At 42.2% G+C, this 20,894-nt stretch overlaps 1 protein-coding gene across 1 annotated transcript in view; it reads left to right on the top strand.

Annotated features, from left to right (window-relative positions):
- Nucleotides 1–20,894, top strand: part of EFCAB2 (EF-hand calcium binding domain 2) — a 41,013-nt gene that overhangs the window by 4,707 nt on the left and 15,412 nt on the right. The window contains exon 2 of the mRNA XM_015424416.1: nt 12,266–12,350. Coding sequence (XP_015279902.1) covers nt 12,266–12,350 — 85 coding nt within the window. The remainder of the gene's footprint in view (nt 1–12,265; nt 12,351–20,894) is intronic.

Genomic DNA, 20,894 nt, shown 5'->3' with positions numbered 1-20,894 from the left:
CTAAGGGACCGCCTTTCCCCATATGTTCCCCCAAGAGCACTACAGTCGGGGGCGCAGTACCTATTGGTGGTTCCAGGCCCCAAGGACATCAAGTTGGCCGCAACCAGGGCCAGGGCTTTCTCGGCGGCGGCTCCTGTCTGGTGGAACGAGCTCCCAGAGAAGATCCAGGCCCTGCAGGACTTGGCACAGTTCCACAGGGCCTGTAAGACGGAGCTCTTCCACCAGGCCTTTGCATAGGAGCCGCCTCCATCATTGTGCCACAACCGAGTTGCCATCTTTGACAGTGGATTAGACTATAAGTGAGCCAGCCCTGGGAAGACGCCTAGTTGACCGAAGAACTTATGTTATCAGGCTAGGTTGATATATGGAAACCATCTTGGAGAAATAAGATTTAACATCAAGAGCACCGCACTTTGTTTAATGATCGTTTTTATGCTGTTTTAATTGTTTGTTATGGCATTTGCCTCTTTTGTTAGCCGCCCTGAGCCCATTTGGGGAGGGCGGGATATAAATCCAATAAATAAATAAATAAATAAATAAAAATGTTACTGCTATTAGAAACTCTTACTCTTTTTACTGCTATTAGAAACTCGTACTCTTTTTACTGCTATTAGAAACCACAACATTCAGAAACCAGTGGGGGAACATTTTGGCCTTCCAGGACATTCAGTTGGCTGACCTAAGAGTAGCAGATCTCTTACAAAGGAATTTCAAAGGGAGATTAGAAAGAAAGACTGCTGAATTGCAACTGATAATGAAGCTCAAGATAATGCATCCCCCTGGACTGAACTGAGACCTAAGTTTCTTCTCTTGTTACCAATGCCTGCTATTGTCATTTGGTGTCTGAGAAATAAGGACAGATGGACTCACGTTCTAGCTGTATCTGAGCAGTGACTCATGAAAGCTCATACCCTGCCACAAATTTTGTTAGTTTTTAAGGTACTACTGGACTCTTTCTCCCTTTCACTAATGAGGAATGCAGGCTGTGTTGTTAGATTTCTCCCCCCCCATCTCTTAAAACTGGAAAGGGGGATCTCTCTCTCTCTCTCTCTCTCTCTCTCTCTCTCTGGCTCTTTCAGTCCCCCCCCCCCCCTCTCTCTGAAGAAGCGTGCACACACATGAAAGCTTATACCTGGAATAAAACTTTGTTGGTCTTAAAGGTGCCACTGGACACCCCCCCCCCGACTGGACTCTCACTTCCTTCCACTAATAAAGATTGGAAGCTGCCGTCTGTTAGAACTGGAAAGGGGGATCTCTCTCTCTCTTTCATGCTCTCTCTAGCTCTTTCAGTCCCCCCCCCCCCAAGAAGTGTGCTTGCACAGGAAAGCTTATACCTGGAATAAAACTTTGTTGGTCTTAAATGTGCCATGGGACTCTATGTCTCCCTCTTTCTCTCGCTGACTCTTCCCCCCCCCTTCCTCTCCAAAGGAGGAGGAGGAGGGGGAAGGAGCATTCAGCCAATCATGGGAAGGGAGGTTTGTCTTTCTTTTTCTCCTCTGTGAAGCAGGAAGCAGGAGAGGAGAGAGCTGGGCAAAAGCAAGCTGTGATGCAGGACTCAGGAAGCAGACGAGAGCCAGTTGCTCGTGGGCCAGATAGGAGCCCTGCAGGGGCCGGTTCCAGCCCGCAGGTTGTATGTTTGACACCCCTGAAAGGATTGTTGAATTCTAGTCTTTCAGTCATGTTCATTCCTGTCTCGCCTTTCTCATGTGTTTCTTTATTTCCCACTTCTGATGTCCCAGACACATTATTGTCTCTTAGCAAGTGTATTGGTCTATATAAGGAAACAGAGAAGAAGAGTAGTTGTTGTGAGTAATGATGATGATAAGGGACTGATGAGAAATGAGAGAGCACAGATTCAAATAGCCAGTTTAAATTCACAGTAGATTTAGATAACCAATTTTTCCACTGCTGTGAGGTTAATGTGGACAGTTTACATAGGAACAGGCACAACATCTGATCATTTCCACAGTAACAAATATTTTTAGCAAGCTGAGTGTTCAGGCTTGCCAAACACATGGTAGAAAGAACAGACTGAATATTGGGTATAAACTGATCCTGAGTGGGCTGATCACATTGTTCATTGGGAATACAGGCCAGATGAACTTGCATTAATGCATGTATAGTATACACATCCTTTAAAAGTAAATTTATGAATTGGTCCCTTTTCCTGTATCTAATCTGAGATGTAACCTGCAGTTGCTATAAATGAAACTTCCTTATTGCAAGACTGGTAGATTTCTAGGAGTTTAAGCATGGCATTCGGGAATCTGAAAAATTGACTGAATCCCGTGAACAGATTGTGCCTGATGTGTAATACATCCAGATTTGGAGAATTATGTAGGACCTTAAAAGTGTGTTCAGAGAGAAAATTAATATTGCTTTCATGTATGCAAATTGTTGATCTCACCTGCCTATTTTTTATACTCCTGAAATTAGGATTTTGCTTACCATAAAATTCAGTTAACTTGATTAGGTCATCCCACAAGGTTCTGTTGCCATAGCAAATGTTATTCCCAAAGTAGTTTCATAAAATATAAATAGTATTGTAAGATGATGAAAATGCTTTTTACTTCAGAAGTGTATTTGGCTCTGACGTGAAGGGTAATAATTTCAGCAAACTGTATTAGGCAAGGCAAACGGTACAAAACAGGACAAACTGTACTTAAAAGTTATATGTTGAATTAGGATCTATTTATATATTCGGTTTTGTTGGATACTAAAAAAAATTTTTTTAGCCTTTTGTTACTGTCCATGGGTTTTTCTTGGCACAGATGCTGGAGAGGGTTGCCATTTCCTTCTCCAGTAGAAATATCACCCTGCTAACAAAAGTCTATATGGTCAAAGCGATGGTATTCCCAGTAACAATGTATGACTGCAAGAGTTGGACTGTAAGGAAGGCCAAGCGTCGAAGAATAGATGCTTTCGAATTATGGTGCTGGAGAAGACTCTTGAGAGTCCCTTGGACTGAAAGGAGATCAAATCAGTCAATCCTAAAAGAAATCAACCCTGACTGTTCCCTGGAACGCCAGATACTGAAGCTGAAGCTCAAATACTTTGGCCACCAAATGAGAAGGGAGCACTCACTGGAGAAGACCCTGATGCTGGGAAAGATTGAAAGTAACAGAAGAAGGGGCCGGCAAAGGATGAGATGGTTAGACAGTGTTATCAATGCAACAAACATGAAATTGAACAAACTCCGGAGCACGGCAGAAGACAGGAGGGCCTGGTGTGATGTGTTTCATGGGGTCGCGAAGAGTTGGTCTCGACTGTGCGACTGAACAACAACAAATACTGAACAACAACTTTAGCATAATTCATAGACATTTACATATGTAGGACCTTAATTGTACATAACCAGGCACCCCACAGAAGGGCTTTCCATTTCATTTCAATGGAGGGTACAGTTTTATATGTGCATCCCTTTACAAGTGTAAAACTGCTCCTTCCATTGAAATGATAGAAAATTCTGCAAGAGCAGAAACATCATGTCTGCACTAGCAGTTTTAGTATAATTTTATCAGTGTTTTATACTTCATTTACTATGAGCTTAAAAAGGTAAAGGTTCCCTTGCTCGAAAGCCAGTCGAGTCCGCCTCTAGGGTTGCGGTGCTCATCTCCGTTTCAAAACCGAAGAGCCAGCGCTGTCCGAAGAAGTTTTCCGTGGTCATGTGGCCAGCATGACTAAACACCAAGGCGCACGGAACGCTGTTACCTTCCCACCGAAGTGGTACCTATTTATCTACTTGCAATTTCTTGCTTTCGAACTGCTAGGTTGGCAAAAGCTGGAACTAGAGATGGGAGCTCACTCCGTCATGCGGCAACTCAGGTCTCGAACTGCTGAACTACTGACCTTCGACAGCCTGCAGTTCAACGTCTTAACTACTTGAGTCACCGCAGCTCCCACTATGAGCTTAGCTTTCATTTATTTAAAAGCAACTTTGTTACCTCAAGACTTTCTTCCTGCTGGGAACTATGCTTTGAAGCTCCCCTAGATCCCAAGGCTATGTACAGCTAGAGGTATAGACAGACTTCCTTCGATATCATACCAGGCTTCATGCAATAAAATGTGATCTCAAGAGAAAATAGCCTGATTCCCATGGGACAGCTGGCACACCCCAAGCAAGGGCCCTTTCTGCCATGCTCCACGGCCCCTCACATTCAGGCTAAGGGAGCTTTGACTCTCAAAAGCTTATGCCCTGGAAATCCTGTTGGTCTTTAAGGTGCTGTTGGACTCAAAACAAAGGCAGGATAATATCTGTTAGTATCCCCACAGGTAGGACAAGAGTCCTTTCAGACCACACCTTGAGAGACCCTGATCAATTGCATCAGTTTGTCCCATGAGGGGTCTGACACCTCCCAGGCACAATCAACTGGCACAAGTCAAGTAGAAAGGTAGACAGAGGGTTTCCCATTTTGAGTTGGTTTTCATTCCTGGACTTTCTTTCACTGCTAACATGAAGTGATGTCTCTACTTCAGGGTAGGCGGAGCATGATTTAATTTCATCCACTCAACTTTTCCTTCCTGGAATCTTACCTCTACATTCTTCTGACCGTCTTGACTCCCAGATGGATGTCTATACCATCCTTTGGCTCTCTGCAGCTCCCCTCTCGTCATCCCTCCTCTCCCACCTAGACTCTGATCTTCCACATCCTTTCAAAGACATACACACATCTTCTCCCATTTTCTCCCAAGCCACGCAGAAGGAACAGATTTGGTGGTAACCTTAATTCAAGCTGAACACTAAGAATTTGCAATAGAATGTTATTATCGGATGTTTTGACTGCTACCATAAATTGCTACTGTGTTTTGTCATTAAACTGTTTAGAACTGTCACTTGCACTTTACTTCTTAGATGTAATAATGACTTGAAAGCCACCTTCTTTCTCTTCTTTGCTAGTACTCTGTATTTTTGGTTAGGACAACACAGTTACCATATGGTTAAGTATCACCTCTTTCTTTTCTGGAGGTATATAAGCGTTGCCATATTTGTGTATAGAAAGGAAGGCCAAACATACCCTTTGGGAAGCAGTGTCTGGGACTTATTCATGTAGGGATATTTGCACCTGCATACCCTGACATGGGTCTCCTTTTGGTGAGAACTGTGCGTGATTAACTTTCTTTGGATTGTATCCCTTATCTAATTCTTGTAAGTAGGGGATCAATGGTTCATTTTGTGCCTTCAGAAAGGAACTTACACAGCTGAAGGAGGACAGTGATTGTGCCCCATATTTCCAGGGATCCCGTCACACTCAGAGCAGCATTTCAGGGAATGTTGGGTGCTGAAGCATGATGGGAGGGCTGGGAAATTTCCATTCCCTGGAATACTTTGAATCCAACCCATAATCCCCATGCAAAGGAAGTAAAGTCTTTTTACGGTTGGTCAGTGTAGATGGGTATAACAGTGATTTGCTTTATTAGTTGTTAAAAGTTAACTTCAGTTGGTATTTAATATTAGATCAATAGAAAATTTCCACATTTTGAATGATTTAAACTTGCTTCAGAGGATAACCAGTCTTTTGCCCAATCTAGAGGGATATTGTTAATATACAAGTAGACTGCAAGAAAAGAAATGACATTGTAGCAAAGAGCGTTGTATAGCAATATAGAGAAGGATAGTGTGATTCAGCAGATAGTGTGTTAAATATGGGAAATTGATTCCCATGTATAATGGAACAGTTTCCGAAAGCCCATCCACTTTTTAAATTTTATGATACAAAAATGTTGTTGTAGATTTTAGCCTGCTAACCAGGATTTCAGTGAAAATTAGAAAACTACAGTTGACAATCTCTGTTTTATCCTATTCTGAACAATAATAGTCATCATACTGACTATAATTAATCTTTAGAGTATTCCTGTGGCTGGGTTTCCAAGAGCTTTCCTGGCTAATATCCGTTGGGTCCTATTATTTTGAACTATGTCTGTTGTGTTTGAATGTAATTTTGTGGTACACAAACCATTTAGTCTGAATAAGGTTGTGGTACACAGGCAGCCCTATTAAACTTGGTGAGACTATTATAGCGCAACTAGCTTTTATTTGCATTTTTATTCAAAATACATTCAATATATCTGCAGAGTCAGACAGCACATGTGTATGTAGCATTTGGTAGTATTTGTAGCTTCATTTTAATAAGAAAAAAAGTTTATTGCACCTGTGGTGCTAATGTGCATAGTGGAGTCTTCTGCATACTGATTGTTAATGCATCTGCCTGATCTAACACTCTGGAAGCTAGCTGGTCTGCTGGTGAATACATAGAATGTTCCTGATCTAGTTTTAGGGGCCTGTTTTGGTCAGGGCAAATTTTAATTGGCTGAGCTGAAGTATACTTGTTTATTTTTTGTATCTACTTAATTCTGGTGTACTTCAATAGGAAATGAAGAAAAAATAGTAAGTATGGCCATCGCTTCTAACAATCAGTGGCAGCTGTTTTTTTTTTACTAAACTGCAAGTTATATTATGCCCATACTGAGATTTCTTGGGATGCAAATATATATTTAATGATGATTAAAAGTCAAATAATTAATCAACTAGAATCTTTGATCTTTTTTTTTTTTTTTGCTGTCAAGTTGCAGCCGACTTGTGACAACGCCGCAGGGTTTTCAGGGCAAGAGACATTCATAGGTTGTTTGTCATTGCCTGACTCTGCATCACAACCCTGGACTTCCTTGGTGGTCTCCGATCCCCGCTTAGCTTCTGAGATCAGCTGAGATTGGGCTAGCCTAGGCTATCCAGGTCAAGAATAAAACCCTTTTAAAAATACTGTGCATCCTAAGGAAGAAAACATTCCATTGCCTCTTTAGTATCTGAAGGTCAGGGCTAAGGCAGGCCTCTTTCTAGGAAGACAGTTCTATACAATTGAGCCTACTATTAAGGCTTGGCATTGCACTGTTGCATTGACCTTTCAGCCTCTATTGGGTGGCTTTAATGTTTACCCTTTGGCCTGTGATCAGCCTAAACTCATGAATTGCTGGCCAGCCTTTACCTAAGAGTTGTTCTGGTGGGTAAGCAGGGCAGAAAAGGAATGTCAGAGCAGGCTACTTAGAATGATCACATTATAGCCACAAAAAGTGAACTTACCAAGATGCAGACAAGCCCAAACTCAGTGAAAAACCTAGAAGGAAAATGACCCAATCAGGCACGGCTAGCTCTGTGACTGTTATTCCAGTGTTCCAATCCAGTCAAGGTACCCTTCGAAACAGTGCTCTTTTGTCTTGCCTTAGCCTTGCCCAATAAAAAACCCAGCCTGTTACTTATGAATTTTACTTCCAGAAGTGACACTTCTCTAATTCCAACATTTCTTTCACCTTCCATTGGAAAGCTTTGTGCCATGAAAGCCACTCCTAGCTGTACCTCCTCCCCACCTCAAGCCTCCCCCTGTACCAATTAGAAGGCTTTCATCTGACTTTGCCTGCATTTCCCTCACCTCTGTTCCAGTCTGGGAAAATCAAGTCTGAATTCTGTTGTTTCTTGACTCCTGTCAGAACTCCCCCCAAATGTCTTAAATTTTTCGTTCGTTAAGTATGCCCACTGTGTACCGTGGGTCCTTGCTCTGCGCAGTCCTGCTTCATATGTGTCTCATTCTGGATCTCGATGGATTATTGACTGAATCCTTGCCTGGATTTCCACTTGGCTTCCCTACCAAGATCTCCCTCCTAGAACTCCAAACCCTCCCTGTTTTTGTGTAAGTCTGGGGTCCCCTTGAATCACCAGATGCCTGTATGCTGGTCTTCCCCATACAGAACAAATGGAATCCTTCTCCTTGCTGTTCTTTCTCTCTTCCACTCTCTCTATTCCTTGAGCTAAACATAGCATGACAGCTATTTTGTGAGTGTTGGGAACAATCATCAATGCATCTATTTCTCAACATGGCCACATCTGTAGATACTTAAATCCAGAGACTGGGACTATGAAGATCTTTCTGCAAACCCAACAAACGCTCTAGATATGCAGAAAAATCTGTAATCTAAAAAAAAATTAATTGGAGAGTTAAAACACACATACCAAGTAATAGAATCAGCTCCTGTAACTTTAAAGACTGAATGCCTTCAGTAGCTGTTGCAAGGCTACCATAACAGTACCACCAGCCTTCAAGTGTTGTTTTTGTCAGCAAAAGGTAAAGGGTAGGGGCAGGGCCCCTTCCAGAGCTGCTATGTTCTTTGAGGGAGGACTCTTCAGGACCAGGACCGCCGGTAACCACTGGGTGACTTGCATGACTCACCTAGACCCAGCTGCTTGCAGCTGTTCAGAGGTATCCACCCCACACAAGCCAGTGTGGTGCAGCAGTTAGAGTTTCAGATTAGCATCTGGGAGACCCAGGTTTGAATGCCGTTTCGAGCCCCGATTCCTGCTCCCGCGGAATCGGGGCCCGGGGGAAACCCCACCCCCACGTCCGCGTCACCCGGAAGTGACGTCGGACGCTGGGGGCGGAGCCACACCATTTGAGGGGAAAACAAAGGATTGCCAATTTCGATTTGGCAACCCTAGGAAAAGCTGAAGACGGGGGGCTGATACAGATAGGTTGGCTGGTGATGGGAAGGAAAGAAGGAAGCTGGAAAGTGGGAGAGGATACGGAAAACATGGCTTTTTTTCCCTAGGGGAACATGCTGGAACAGAGTTCCGGAACCTCTTCAACAAAATTCATTTAAAAATGTTTAAACATTTGTGAGTTTTCAGTATTCAGATTGAAAACTTCATTTCCTTCTTGAGAGTTCCAGTAACTCTTTTACAAAAGACAAAAGAAAAAAAGAAAAAAAGAAAGCCCCAATGGAAAGTAAAAAGGAATTGGTGGTAGAAATAAAAATGAGATGCGCCCTGCAAGTCCTTGCGGGTCCCCCACTTGTTATACATATTGTCGACTTCTTAATATCTGATGGTGTAACTTACTTGAATATTATTTTGACTGCATATATATTTCTTGTTCTAGCTCAAAATATTATCTCTGATTATTTTGCTAAATAGCAGCCTTCATTTTTATTTCCAAGCCTGCCTCAGAGCTGTGTGTTAATCTGTGTCCCTACTTTAAAGAACTGATGGCTCATTACAGTTACAGCCATGTAGGACATAAGAACATTCCAGGGCATAAATGTATCATACTTCCTTACTGAGCCAATGCATGCATAGTTGTTTTACATTATGATGTGAATAAACGGCTTATAACAGGGGTAAAATAAAAAGTGGTGCAATTTGGCAGTTGGCCAGTGGGGGTCCTGTTTGGAAGACTGTTTTATCTTTATCTGGACTATCTGTCTAATTTTTCTGATGGCATCCCTTCTTCAAACAATTTCAACCATTTAGTTCTGTCAACGGAATTAGCAGGATTTGAAATAGATATCATTCGGATACATAGGTAGTAGAACAACAAATTGCTTTTATAAACTCTTCAGTGGTGGAATCTAGCAGTTTATCAACTGAAAACCCTTTTCTTAACAACACTGACTGATGTACCTGTGCTGGTATAATTGCTTCTTTTCTCTTCACTGACTTCAATAATGGTCCTTTGAAGAAGAAATGTTAAAACAGACCCACTGCTGCTTTGAGGACCCTGGTACTCCAGAGGAATATGTTATAGCTGCTGTGTTCAGATGAAAACCTGACGTGAGAATTCCTGGCTCCACTGCTCACAAAGAGTAATCTGAAATTCCTAAAGTGTCTGTATTCGAGGCTGCTAACCCAAATAGCAGCTCCCTACAAAAGCTCATGCAATCATACATGTTTCAGGATCTTGCTTGAGAAAAAATCTAATGCTTTTGAAATCTATGGCAATGCTGTAATTTCCTATAAAGAAAAAAAATTATTTATTATTTATTTTATTGCATTTATACCCCACCCTCCCCGTGAACAGGCTCAGGGCGGCTCACACAGAGCACAAAGTGCATGCAGTATATAAAAGTTAAAACAGTTAAAATCGGTTCCAACAGATGCACATATAAAACATCTTGCATAGCAGCTGCTCTGAAGTGCTCTGAATAGAAGGTCTGCAGTTCTAGAATAAAAGATAAAGATTGCATCCAAAGGTTGTGGAGAATACGGAAAACAAGCAGTCCCAAGGACTTGCCGGGGTGGGTATCTCATTTCACCTCCCCCACTTTTTCTCTTTCTCTTCTCTGAAAGCTTCCATAGCTTCTCCCCTTCTCCTGCTTCCTTCTCTCCTTCCCATCCACCACCCAACCTACCTTGATCTAACCTGCCTTCTGTCTTGAACCCAAGAATATTACCCTTCCCGCCTTCAGCTTGCCCTTGTTCACTTCCTCTGGCAGCCTCTTCCCTGAAAAACTGTGACTGAGTTGTACAGTGCTGGCCACTGGGCCAGTTGTATTGTAGGCTACTCACAAGGACTTTCAGAGGGCACCTCACTTTCCCCTGTATTCCCCTCCCCATACTATTTCCTCTTTTCCTGTTCCTGGCAGCCTTCATATGTTCACCCTTCCCTGCTTCCTTCTCTCCTTCCTACTTGCTCACCCACACACCAACCTTTTATTTGTCCCCTGTCTTCAGTTAAATTTATTGTTTACTTCATTTGTGCCCTGCCTTTCCCCCCAATGGGGATCCAAAGCAATGTACATCATTCCCCACTCTTCCATTTTATCTTTACAACTGTTGGTGTTGCCTAGAAGCAGACACTAAGAGAGCATTCATTTCTTAAAGCTGCAGGTGCTGCTTCTATTATTTGGGGGGGTTGACTCCCTCTTTTTTGTTGTTTGTTTCAGATTTTTCTGCAAACCTGGGGCTTTTTTCAAGTTTGTAGAAAGATCTGTCTTGTGTGTTCTTGGGTCTAATCTCTGGATTTAAGTGTCTACAGATTTGTCTATGTTCAGAATTAGATTGATATCTTCTGCAATTTCACAAGCTTAAGCAGAATGATCAGATACAGTAGAGGAAAAAGTTCCTTTGTGTCTCTTTAGTTACTGTACACAAGAACAGATTTTGGCAGATGCAGCTTATGTCAGTTGCAGGGGTAAAAATGCTGCAGGTGCTGACATTTTCTTCTCTACACAAGAATAAAAGTCATAGGATCCCTGTCCTGTTCCTATATATGTTGAAGACCTTTCTTTGAAGTATGTTCATCTATCTATGGCAGAGGCTGTGGCTCTGTGGTAGGATACTACAGAAGGTCCCAGATTCAGTATGTGACATCTCAAATTGAAGGATCTCTGCTGCTGTTGTGAATTACCTTCCTTTGCAAAAGTACCTGGAGAGCCCTTTCTAGTCAGAGTAGACTAGAAAATTAGTAAACAATAGCAAGCTAGGTGGGTCAATGGTCCAGCTTAATTTTGCAGCTTAATTGGTCTGTATATACGCTACTAAGCATTGAATACTGTATTACACTAATTACAGTTGCCTTTTCACATATGCAAATCAGCATCACACTATGAGTAATATATTTTCCCCAATGAGAACCATCAGGCTCTGTTCGTGGAATAAGAGGGAGGTTTAACAGCAAGCCCTTCTTCAAAGGCCTGTTTTGGACTAACCACTGTTCCCTTCCACTCCTGCCATGGTGATTCCAAGCATTGGTACCTGAGTTTTCGTCTTTTCATTTTGTGTCATGTGTATTAAATTTCAGACAATTGTTTTGAATTTGGCAGGTTTGAGCCCCAGGACCGGCCACCCTGGTTGGCAAAGGCCTTAGGAATCCATGTGGGGATCTGTTCCTTTCTTTGAGGGTCTTTTGTGGAAGATTGTGTTGTGTTTTTGGTCGCTGCTGGTAGCAGCACACTTGTGTGTACATTTGTGATGAGAGATGATAGAGGGGAATGATACTAGAGGATGCTTGCAAATACACCTGGGGCAGGTAACTGTGCAGTCAGCAAAGACCAGATTTTCCATGGATTGTAACTAGTCAATAACTTTCTTTTTCTTTATATTGATTAACTGTACCTAGAACTTGTCTTGTGGTTTAAAGAGTCTGCATGCCTCCTTACTCACTGCCTTGCCACTTGGCATGCTAAAGGAATACACCCCTATGGCATTGACCTTGGGTGACACCAGGAGAGAGAGGAAGGCTGATTTGTATGTGGGGTGGTGGTACACTATCAGAAAGCCAGGGACAAGAAGTGACTTTCTGCCCCAGCTTTCTGACTAAGCTGCAAACTGGCAGGAGAAGTCTGGGGAGAAAGTAGCCTCGCATTTACAGTGCGGCAAAGCCATCCCGCCACAGAATTAAAGACAAAATTAGAATCAATCTAGCAGCCGAAGGAGAATGGAAGGTTAAGATGGGAAGTTAAAGTAGAATTAATTGTAACATGTGGGCATTGTTTTGTTTTCCAGAGTCTATAATTGTAGATATCCAGAAGAAGATCACGGATGCTTTTGAGGTCTTTGATCATGAATGCAATAAAACTGTGGATGTCAGGTTTGGAATATCCTTTTTAAAGAAAAGCTACATCGATTTAGGCAGTGATACCATTATTACAATTTGTAACAGCTCTTTTTTAAAGTGTTAGTGTGATACTGTCAAAGAAAGACAAATAATTGCTCTTGAAAAGTATTTATAATGATTATTTGGAAAACAACCAAAACATTCATGGTAATTTTTACAATAAAAGACATGATAGTAATTAGTTATGTAGGATCGCATTTCAGTCAGTAAATGGAAGTGGAGATACTGTACAGTCTGAACCTGTGCTCTGCCAAACAGTGTACCAGGGGCTTGGCACTACACTCCTAGCATCAGCTCTTCAGTGCTTCATACCTGCTTTATTCCTTGTGCTAGAGCAGTAGCAGCCATCAGCACTGCTTTGACTGCACTTGAAGAATGCTCTGTGGTTCCTTCTCATTCCTTATGGACAGGATTAGGGTGGCTATTCAAGACCAGGTGTCTGTGGTTCCTTCTCATTCCTTATGGACAGGACTCAAAGGGTGGCTATTCAAGACCAGGTGTCATCAGTATGGGACTGATTCTGTGGGGTTGCACAAGGCCTATTCTCATCCCACATGCTGTTTAATCTCTATGTAAATTCCATAGCCTGACTGATGTGCTTAAATGTTAGTGGGTGAGCAAACTGAAACTGAATCCTGACAAGACTTAAATTATGCTGGTTGGGAAATCTGAAGTCTTGAAGGGCATTGTGCTTCCTACATTCAATGGCAAATAGTCACTGACTTAGTGAAGAGCTTATGGGTCATACCTGGACTCACCCTTATTGTTGGAGAAGAAAATCAATGCATCTGTGAAAAATGTTTCTTTCATCTAATTTAGCTTGAAAGATGGCTCCCTACCTTGACCTGACTGACCTGACTATGTGAATCCATGATGTGGTTGCTTCAAGGTTAGGCTACTGTAATGTACACTACACAGGTCTGCCTTTAAATTCAACTCAGAAACTTCATGGTATAGGCTCTTGATAGGAGCTAGTTGGAGCATGAATATCATACCCATTCTATAGACACTCCATTGGTTACCAATCAGTTACCAGGTTCAGTCTGAGGTAATGGTTATCACAAAGCTCTTAATGGGTTTGGACCCACGTACCTTTACTACTGCCTTTCTTGCTGTGCACTGCTATGACAACTTTAGTCATCTGAGGGTGCCACCCTGAAAATGGGTAAGATCAACAAGTGCACATTCTCTATTGTGTCTCCCACTGTGTGGAACAGTCGATATGATGAGGTTAGGAAACACAGAAACATAGAGCTGAAAAGGACCTCAAGGGCTGTCCCCTGTCCAATCCCTTGCACAATATAGGAAATTCACAACTAGCTCCCCCAGTGTCCCCTGTTCTATGCCCAGAGGAAGACAAAAAATCTTCAGGATCTCTGGCCAATCTGGCCTGGAGGAAAATTCCTTCCTGACCTCAAAGTAGCAATTGGCATTTTTTCCCTGTCCCCAGGGTAGTGATCGGCCACAAGAGCCAAGCACTGACTCATCTCATCCTACCCTCCCTCTCATGATCTGCCTAAGTTCACAGACTCAGCATTGCTGTCAGATGGTCATCTAGCCTCTTGCTTAAAAACCTCCAAAGAAGGAGAGCCCACCACCTCCTGAGGAAGCCTGTTCCACTGAGTGACCATTCTGTCAGGAAGTTCTTCGTAACGTTTAGCTGAAAACTCTTGATTTAATTTGAATCCATTGGTTCTGGTCCAACCTTCTGGGGCAACAGATAACAACTCAGCTCCATCCTCTATGTGAAAGCCCTTCAAACCTGAAGATGGCTATCATATGACCTCTCAGTTGTCTCTTCTCCAGGCTAAACATACTTAGCTTCCTCAACCTTTCCTCATAGAATTTGGTCTCCAGAGCCCTCACTGTCTTTGTTGCCTCACACTTCTATCATTCCATAGAATGGGCAAAGCGGAAATACATCAGGGGTGTTTTTATAAAAGGGATTAGATTGGAACTGTAGTATAATGGAATTGTCAGGAGGATGCTTTAATAAGGGAATAATATCACACTGTATGCATTATCTTGCTTTTACAGCATTGTCTCCCACATTTGTAATCTACTTTCTACATTGTTTAGGGTTTATCATTCCTTAGACTAGTGGTTCCCAGCCTTTTTGGTATGTTGACCCACAAGTCCAGGTTTACTTGGTATGATCTCTCCAGGACCAACCCAAGGTTTTTTGGCACCCTAGGTGAGCTGTGACCTTGGCTCACATCTAGTCCATCATTCAGTTTTCTACAGTGGCCAACCAGATTGTAACGATTTCATGTTTGTGTGTGTGTGTGACTTTAAAAGTTTGGTTTGCATGGCTGTGATGATAATCTAGAGTGCTGGAAACAAGCAAGTGATATGATTGGTGAGTGACAGAGAGGGGGAGGGGTTTTGGAATGGATGCTGTGTGGATGATTTGAATGTCTATCAGGAGTGTCTGTTAGGAGATATGACAGTTGATGCAGACAGTGGAAGTTAGTTAAGCAGTTTTGTCCTGAGGTCTCTGTGAGAGAAGTTTTCCTGTGTGGAATATAAGAGTAAAAGTCTCTGTGTTAAGCAGACGGTTAAGTTCTGTGTAAGAGAGGAGAGACCCATCCCTGTGTAGGACGAGTTAGTTCATTATATGAATGAGTGTTACAAAGTTATATGCATAAATCCCTGAGAGATAACTGAAAGTGCTGTGCCATGACAGTGTGAGAGAGAAAGGAGCTTATATCTGTAAAGTGAATCTACAGTTCTTAAAAAGAGTCAAAGTTACAAAGAGTGTGATAGTTGACCTAATGTACTTACAAATACCTATTTCCAAAACAGTTACAGTTTAAACAACTTCATACTCTATTCTTCAAATAAATCCTTTTTATTTAAGTTTATCCCAGAAGCCTGATCCATTTTTCCTCAGGAAACACATAGTTCCTCGAAAGCCCAGACCCTGGGTCACAATACCAAAACCAGAAGAAGAAAGTATAAAGGTTTGGAAAGCCTAAAATTTCCTGGTGGCAGCCAGATTACCCAGTAGAGCAAAATATAAAGAACGGTTTTAAAGTAAAACCAGACCTCCCCAGAGAAGAGGTCGTCACACAGATGTTTATAAGAAACCTACAAACATTGCACAAAGGGTCTAACTGTACCCACTAGGAACCACAAGAAAGTGGTATTACAAAGTACACAACCTTCACATATAGAAATTACGTTCTAGCCTCTTCTTCTCCATTTCCCGTTCTAGTTCCCTTTAATATTCTAAGAAACTCACTCTAGTAACCATCAGAACACATTTTACTTAATAGTTTATCAATCAGTGTGCATATGCACCGAAGAAAAAGCATCAACTGTTATATGACATGGAAGATACTGTTTACAGGGTCAGATCTTTCCCCCCCAAAACATAGGTGAAAGCCTTCTCAGATTTAGCACTGAAGTTGGTTCTTCTAAAGCCACTTTACACATTATGATTTTCCTACAGAGATATTATTCTGCATAGGAAAATGTGTATGCTTATCATTTGTAGTCAAACGTCACATTTTACTTATTGATACAGCACAATTGGTTGCATTTATCATGTGTGACAGCATGTGTTCTTTTTGCTATGAAGCTGAAATATCACCGCTGGTAATAGATGATGGCTTAAATTCAACTTCAGTACAATGGAAGGTGCTTAGCGTAGTATAAGCTGTGAAAGCACCCCTAGTTTCCATTTCAGCTTAGAAGACAGATATGGTTCTTTTCTCATTGGGAAGGAACCACCATGCATGGGAGGATAGATGCTACTCAACCACTGAGCATTATGCTACCTTTGACCACCATCAGAGTGGCTGAAGTTTAGATTTTCATTTGTGTCTGCTTGTGATAAGAGGAAAGATTCAACCCACACAGTGGGGTGTGTGAATAGGGAAATTTAGAGGTCTCTGTTACAGCAACCAAATCCATCCATAAACATGTCACTTGGGGGAGAAGGGGAAGAGGAAGAAGAGATTGGATTTATACCCCGCCCTTCACTTGGCATCTCAGAGTGGCTTACAAACTCCTTTCCTTCCCCTCCCCACAACAGACACCCTGTGAGGTAGGTGGGGCTGAGAGAGCTCTTTCAAGAACTGCTCTTTCAAGGACAGCTCTGACAGAACTATGGCTTGCCCAAGGTCATCCAGCAGCTGCGAGTGGAGGAGTGGGGAATCAAACCCGGTTTTCCCAGATGAGAGTCTGTGCACTTAACCACTACACCAAGCATAGGTCTTCTCTACCAAGTGGAGAGTTGACAAGGCTCCCCCTGAAGACAGCCTCTTGAGAGCAGGGACCTCTCTCTGTCATCTCCTCCTCTGCCAGCTAAGACATGGTAGAGTTTGAGGAGGCGCATAGGGGGTGTTGAGGAGAGGTGTGAAGATGACAAATGGTGGCAAAGGGGTTAGCAGTGAAGGCTGGTGTGGTACATCTTATACAGCAGGTAGAGGGCAGTGAATTACTGGGGGACTGAGCAAGAAGATGAACCCTCCCATATGCACACACGTCTTTCTCACTTCCGCTTGCTTTTTCACACACTGAACAGTTCCCACCAACTCACCAGCTCCCCCCCCCACCTTCCAGCTATTATTGTAATATTGCTACTTTCCTGACAGATATTTCCCCCTTACTATTGTTGCAAAGGGAAGTGGAAGTGAGAATGTGAGAAGCTGACAAACAGGACAAGGGGAGAAATAATGATGCAAAGGGCAGAAGTTACCATTAGGGAGGGCTCGTCTGCCTCCCACTTTCAGAAGCGTTGTGACCCACTTGTTGGTCCTGACCCTACAGGTTGGGAAACACTGCCTTAAACAGTATTTTATTTGCTCTGTTTTCTTGTTCTACTCTTAGTCCTGTTGCATTTTAATTGGATGCCTTATGTTGCTTGATTGCTTTGCTTTTTATATTTTGTAGTGCACCTTGAGTCTCAGCAAGAAAGGTGGACTGTAAAGAGAAGTCAAACAAGTGGGGACCCTCAATACTTGCGGGGGGAATCCCTCCCCCCATTGCTGTCACTGCTGCATCTCCCAGCCAACCCCTCTATTGCCACCGCAGCCATTTAGCTCCCTCAGCACTAGCTGAGGAGGGGGAGCCAGGACTGCCGCACCTCTACACCAGACTTCCTGGTTGGGTGGGCAACGAAGACTCTTGCACCCTACACCCAATCCTCATGATTGCCTGTTCAGCGGGCGGGCAGTGGAGCATGCTGGCTTGGGGGGGGCAGCGAGGGCTCTTGCACCCTGATTCCTCTCTTATGGCTCTGTGGGCAGGTAGACTTATGGGCTTGATAGGGGAGGTGGTGAGGATTCCCGCATCCCACCTCACCTGATCCCCTCCTTGCGAGCTCAGCAGGACTTCCAGGGGGGAATCCTATCTCCCCCTCATTGCCTAGCCTGATGTGGCTCCAGACCCTACCACCCACCTTTAAGCTCAATGGTGGTGCCTGGGAGCTTCTGCATATGTGCAGACAACACTTTTTTATTATTTGGGGGCAATTTAAACCTCCCAATATGTTTTTGTTAAGATTTAAGGGTTTTTTGTTACGAAAGAGCTGTTTAGCCTCTGAGGTGTGGCCATGATGCACGGATTTAGCTAGTTGCAGATGTGGGCTATGGGTGGCTATTAGAATATAGGATAAACAAACATTGCACTACTCTGGTGCTTATAGTGGGCAGTTTAAGCGACAGGGAGGGGGAGACTGGGCTGCTGGTGGCCTCTGATGCCTTATCTTAAGGATCCTTGGAGGAGCCCTGTCTCCTTAGCATCAGCTCCAGTTGAAAATCTTTTTGTGTGATAGCTCTGGAGGCAGGATGTCAGAGTGAGGGAGGATACCTCTTAAGCTTCTGTGACAGAAGTTTCTTCTTAAATAATAGCAGCTGACTTCGGAAGACAAAATAGAACTGTAAGATGGTTTGTTTCCATATAGACATGCCAACAAGAAATGTACTGATTTTTCTTCTTTAATTTACACTGAAAAACACACAATCACCAAAATTTGCAACGTTTCCTCCCTTAGCAATGAGTACAGTTCCACTGATTTGAAACCAAGTTTCTTGTTCATGTTTAGTTAGCCGTGTTCAGTATCTTCTGGTACAAAATACCAAATAAAGTAGAAGTAGTTTTAAGTTTATAATTCATCATAACTTTATTTTTATTTTTTTATTTCCCTCTCCTAAAAAGGAGAGAAGTTTTGCTTTTACAATCCAGAAAATTGGGGACGGTCTATAGAGGGATAAAGAAAAGTGTTGAGTGATGTTAAGTATTAGTATATTAGTCATTTAGTATTAAAGTTAAAGTCAATAGCTTCTTCTGTAGTTGGACGATCCTCTTTTCTTCTCTCTCTTTCAAAGCCGAACAGTTAACATGTTAGTAATGTCCTTTTGGGATTAGTATTGCTTTTAAAGCATTATCCGAAATAGTCTTTAAACTTTGGGGTCTTTCCCTTTTTTGTCCCTCAAGTTGTACTTCGGGCCAATCGCTCCTTTAACTTCCTCATCTTTCACCTCTCCCTCCGAGCTGCTGTCTTCTCCGCTGGCTCCCGACATCCACTTGGCAAGTTCTGCTTCTTCTTCTGTACTGGCGTGCCTCTTCAAAAAGTCTTGAGCCTTGAAGATAGAGTCTATCTTTTCTCTTCTGTCTTTAAATTTAAAGACCAATCCTTCAGGCACCAACCATCTGTAACTGACTTGATGACTTTGTATAATTCATCATAACTTTAAAGTGAGGTTGCTTCCTTCCTCCTTGGGTCCTCACTGCGAAGAAAGACTGTACTTTACCTAAGTAGAGGCTGCAAGTGTGGGGGGGGATAGAAAGCTGAAGTCAGAGGGGCAGATAAAGGTAGGTTGATGGTCGGCTGGGAAGGAGACAGGGTTGCCAACTCCAGGTTGGGAAATTCCTGGAGATTTGAGGGGTGGAGCCTGGAGAGGGTAGGGTTTGAGGAGGGGTGGGACCTCAGACAGGTACAATGCCATCGACTACACCCTCCAAACCAGCCATTTCCTCCTGGGGAACCATTGCTGCCATCCTCCAGGTGAGGCAGCAAACAAGAAAACACTGTGATATAGATGACAACACATGTTAAGTAAGAATCATGTTATATTGTAAAACTTGACAATATTACAGGTCCATCGTCTGTCTGTCTGTCTTTCTTTCTTTCTTTCTTTCTTTTTTGAAATTTATTTTCATTTGCCACCATGAACAAAAATTAACAGCATATCACTTTAAAATTCAAATACAACGTATAATACCCATTACGTCTTCCACATTTGACAACTCTTATCTCATACTAGCAGTATTCAGTTTTAATTTATCTTTTTCATCTTCAGCCAGTCATAGAATAATTTCCATCTGTCCCCAAAGAGTTCCTCTGGCTTATTTTGTAGTATTATATTTAACTTATCTATTTCAGCTATTTCAAGCAACTTATTTTTGAGTTCTCTTATAGATGGTATTCTTTTGGATTTCCAACATCTTGCTATCAGGATTCTGGCTGCTGTAAAAATATATACAATTATCTGTGTATGTGATTTAATGTTTTCCGGTATCATATTAAGTAGCCAAATTTCTGGCTCTAAGGGCATGTTTATTTTTGTAACATCTAGAAGGATTTTAGCAATTTCCCCCCAAAATATCTGGATTTTGTCACATCTCCACCATATGTGAAGATATGATCCTACGTTTTTCCCACATCTCCAACAAATGTTCGACACTTTTGGGAGACATTTTGCGACTTTAACAGGGGTCCAATGCCACCTATAGAACATTTTGTATATGTTTTCTTTATACGGCGCAGCTCTCATAAATTTTAATGATTTCCATGTTTTAGTCCATTGATTTGCTTCTATTGGGTGGCCAATCTCTTTTATCCAGCCTAACATAGATGTTTTTATAGTTTCTTCTCGTAGGAAATCCTCTATTAATATAGGATAGAGTTTCTGAATAAGTTTATCGCTGGAGAATAACCAAATTTTATCAAATTCATTTAGACTAGTGTAAAATCCTGTTTTTTTATCTTCAATATATCTAGATTTTAATATATTTTTTCCCACCAGGTCAGTTTTATGTCTTGTTTCGATAAAGTCTCTTCTGTTTTTAGTTTCGCCTTTTTATTTAGTAGGTTGCCATATGGGGGGTGGGAAATATTCTGAGAGAAGGCATGGTGTGTGAGGGAGAGATGGGGTTTACCCATTCTGCAATGCGAAATTGATTGATCCAAACATGATTAGTCCTGTACAAAAAAAAGAAGCAGTAAAATGAAGGCACTGAACTTATTTATTCCTTTGCTTTAAAACCTTACTTTTAAAGATTTCTAGGCTGTTTTTCCATCACTTGGAATGTTTTAACAAATTATTAAAACACATAAATACATTAGCAAAAAATGAAATAGCCAACCAATCTCTTCACCAACAGCCATGCAGAATTTTTTAAAAAGTCTTGCAGCTCCTCCAGAAAGATAGGGAAGGCGGTTCCATAAATCAGGTGTTTCTACAGAGAAGGCCCACAACCTCTCTACCATAGTTCTAACCTGGCAGG

Source organism: Gekko japonicus, unplaced genomic scaffold (assembly GCF_001447785.1).
Source record: "Gekko japonicus isolate JY-2015 unplaced genomic scaffold, Gekko_japonicus_V1.1 scaffold26, whole genome shotgun sequence".
NCBI lineage: Eukaryota > Metazoa > Chordata > Lepidosauria > Squamata > Gekkonidae > Gekko > Gekko japonicus.
This window is presented reverse-complemented; position numbering and strand designations above follow the sequence as displayed.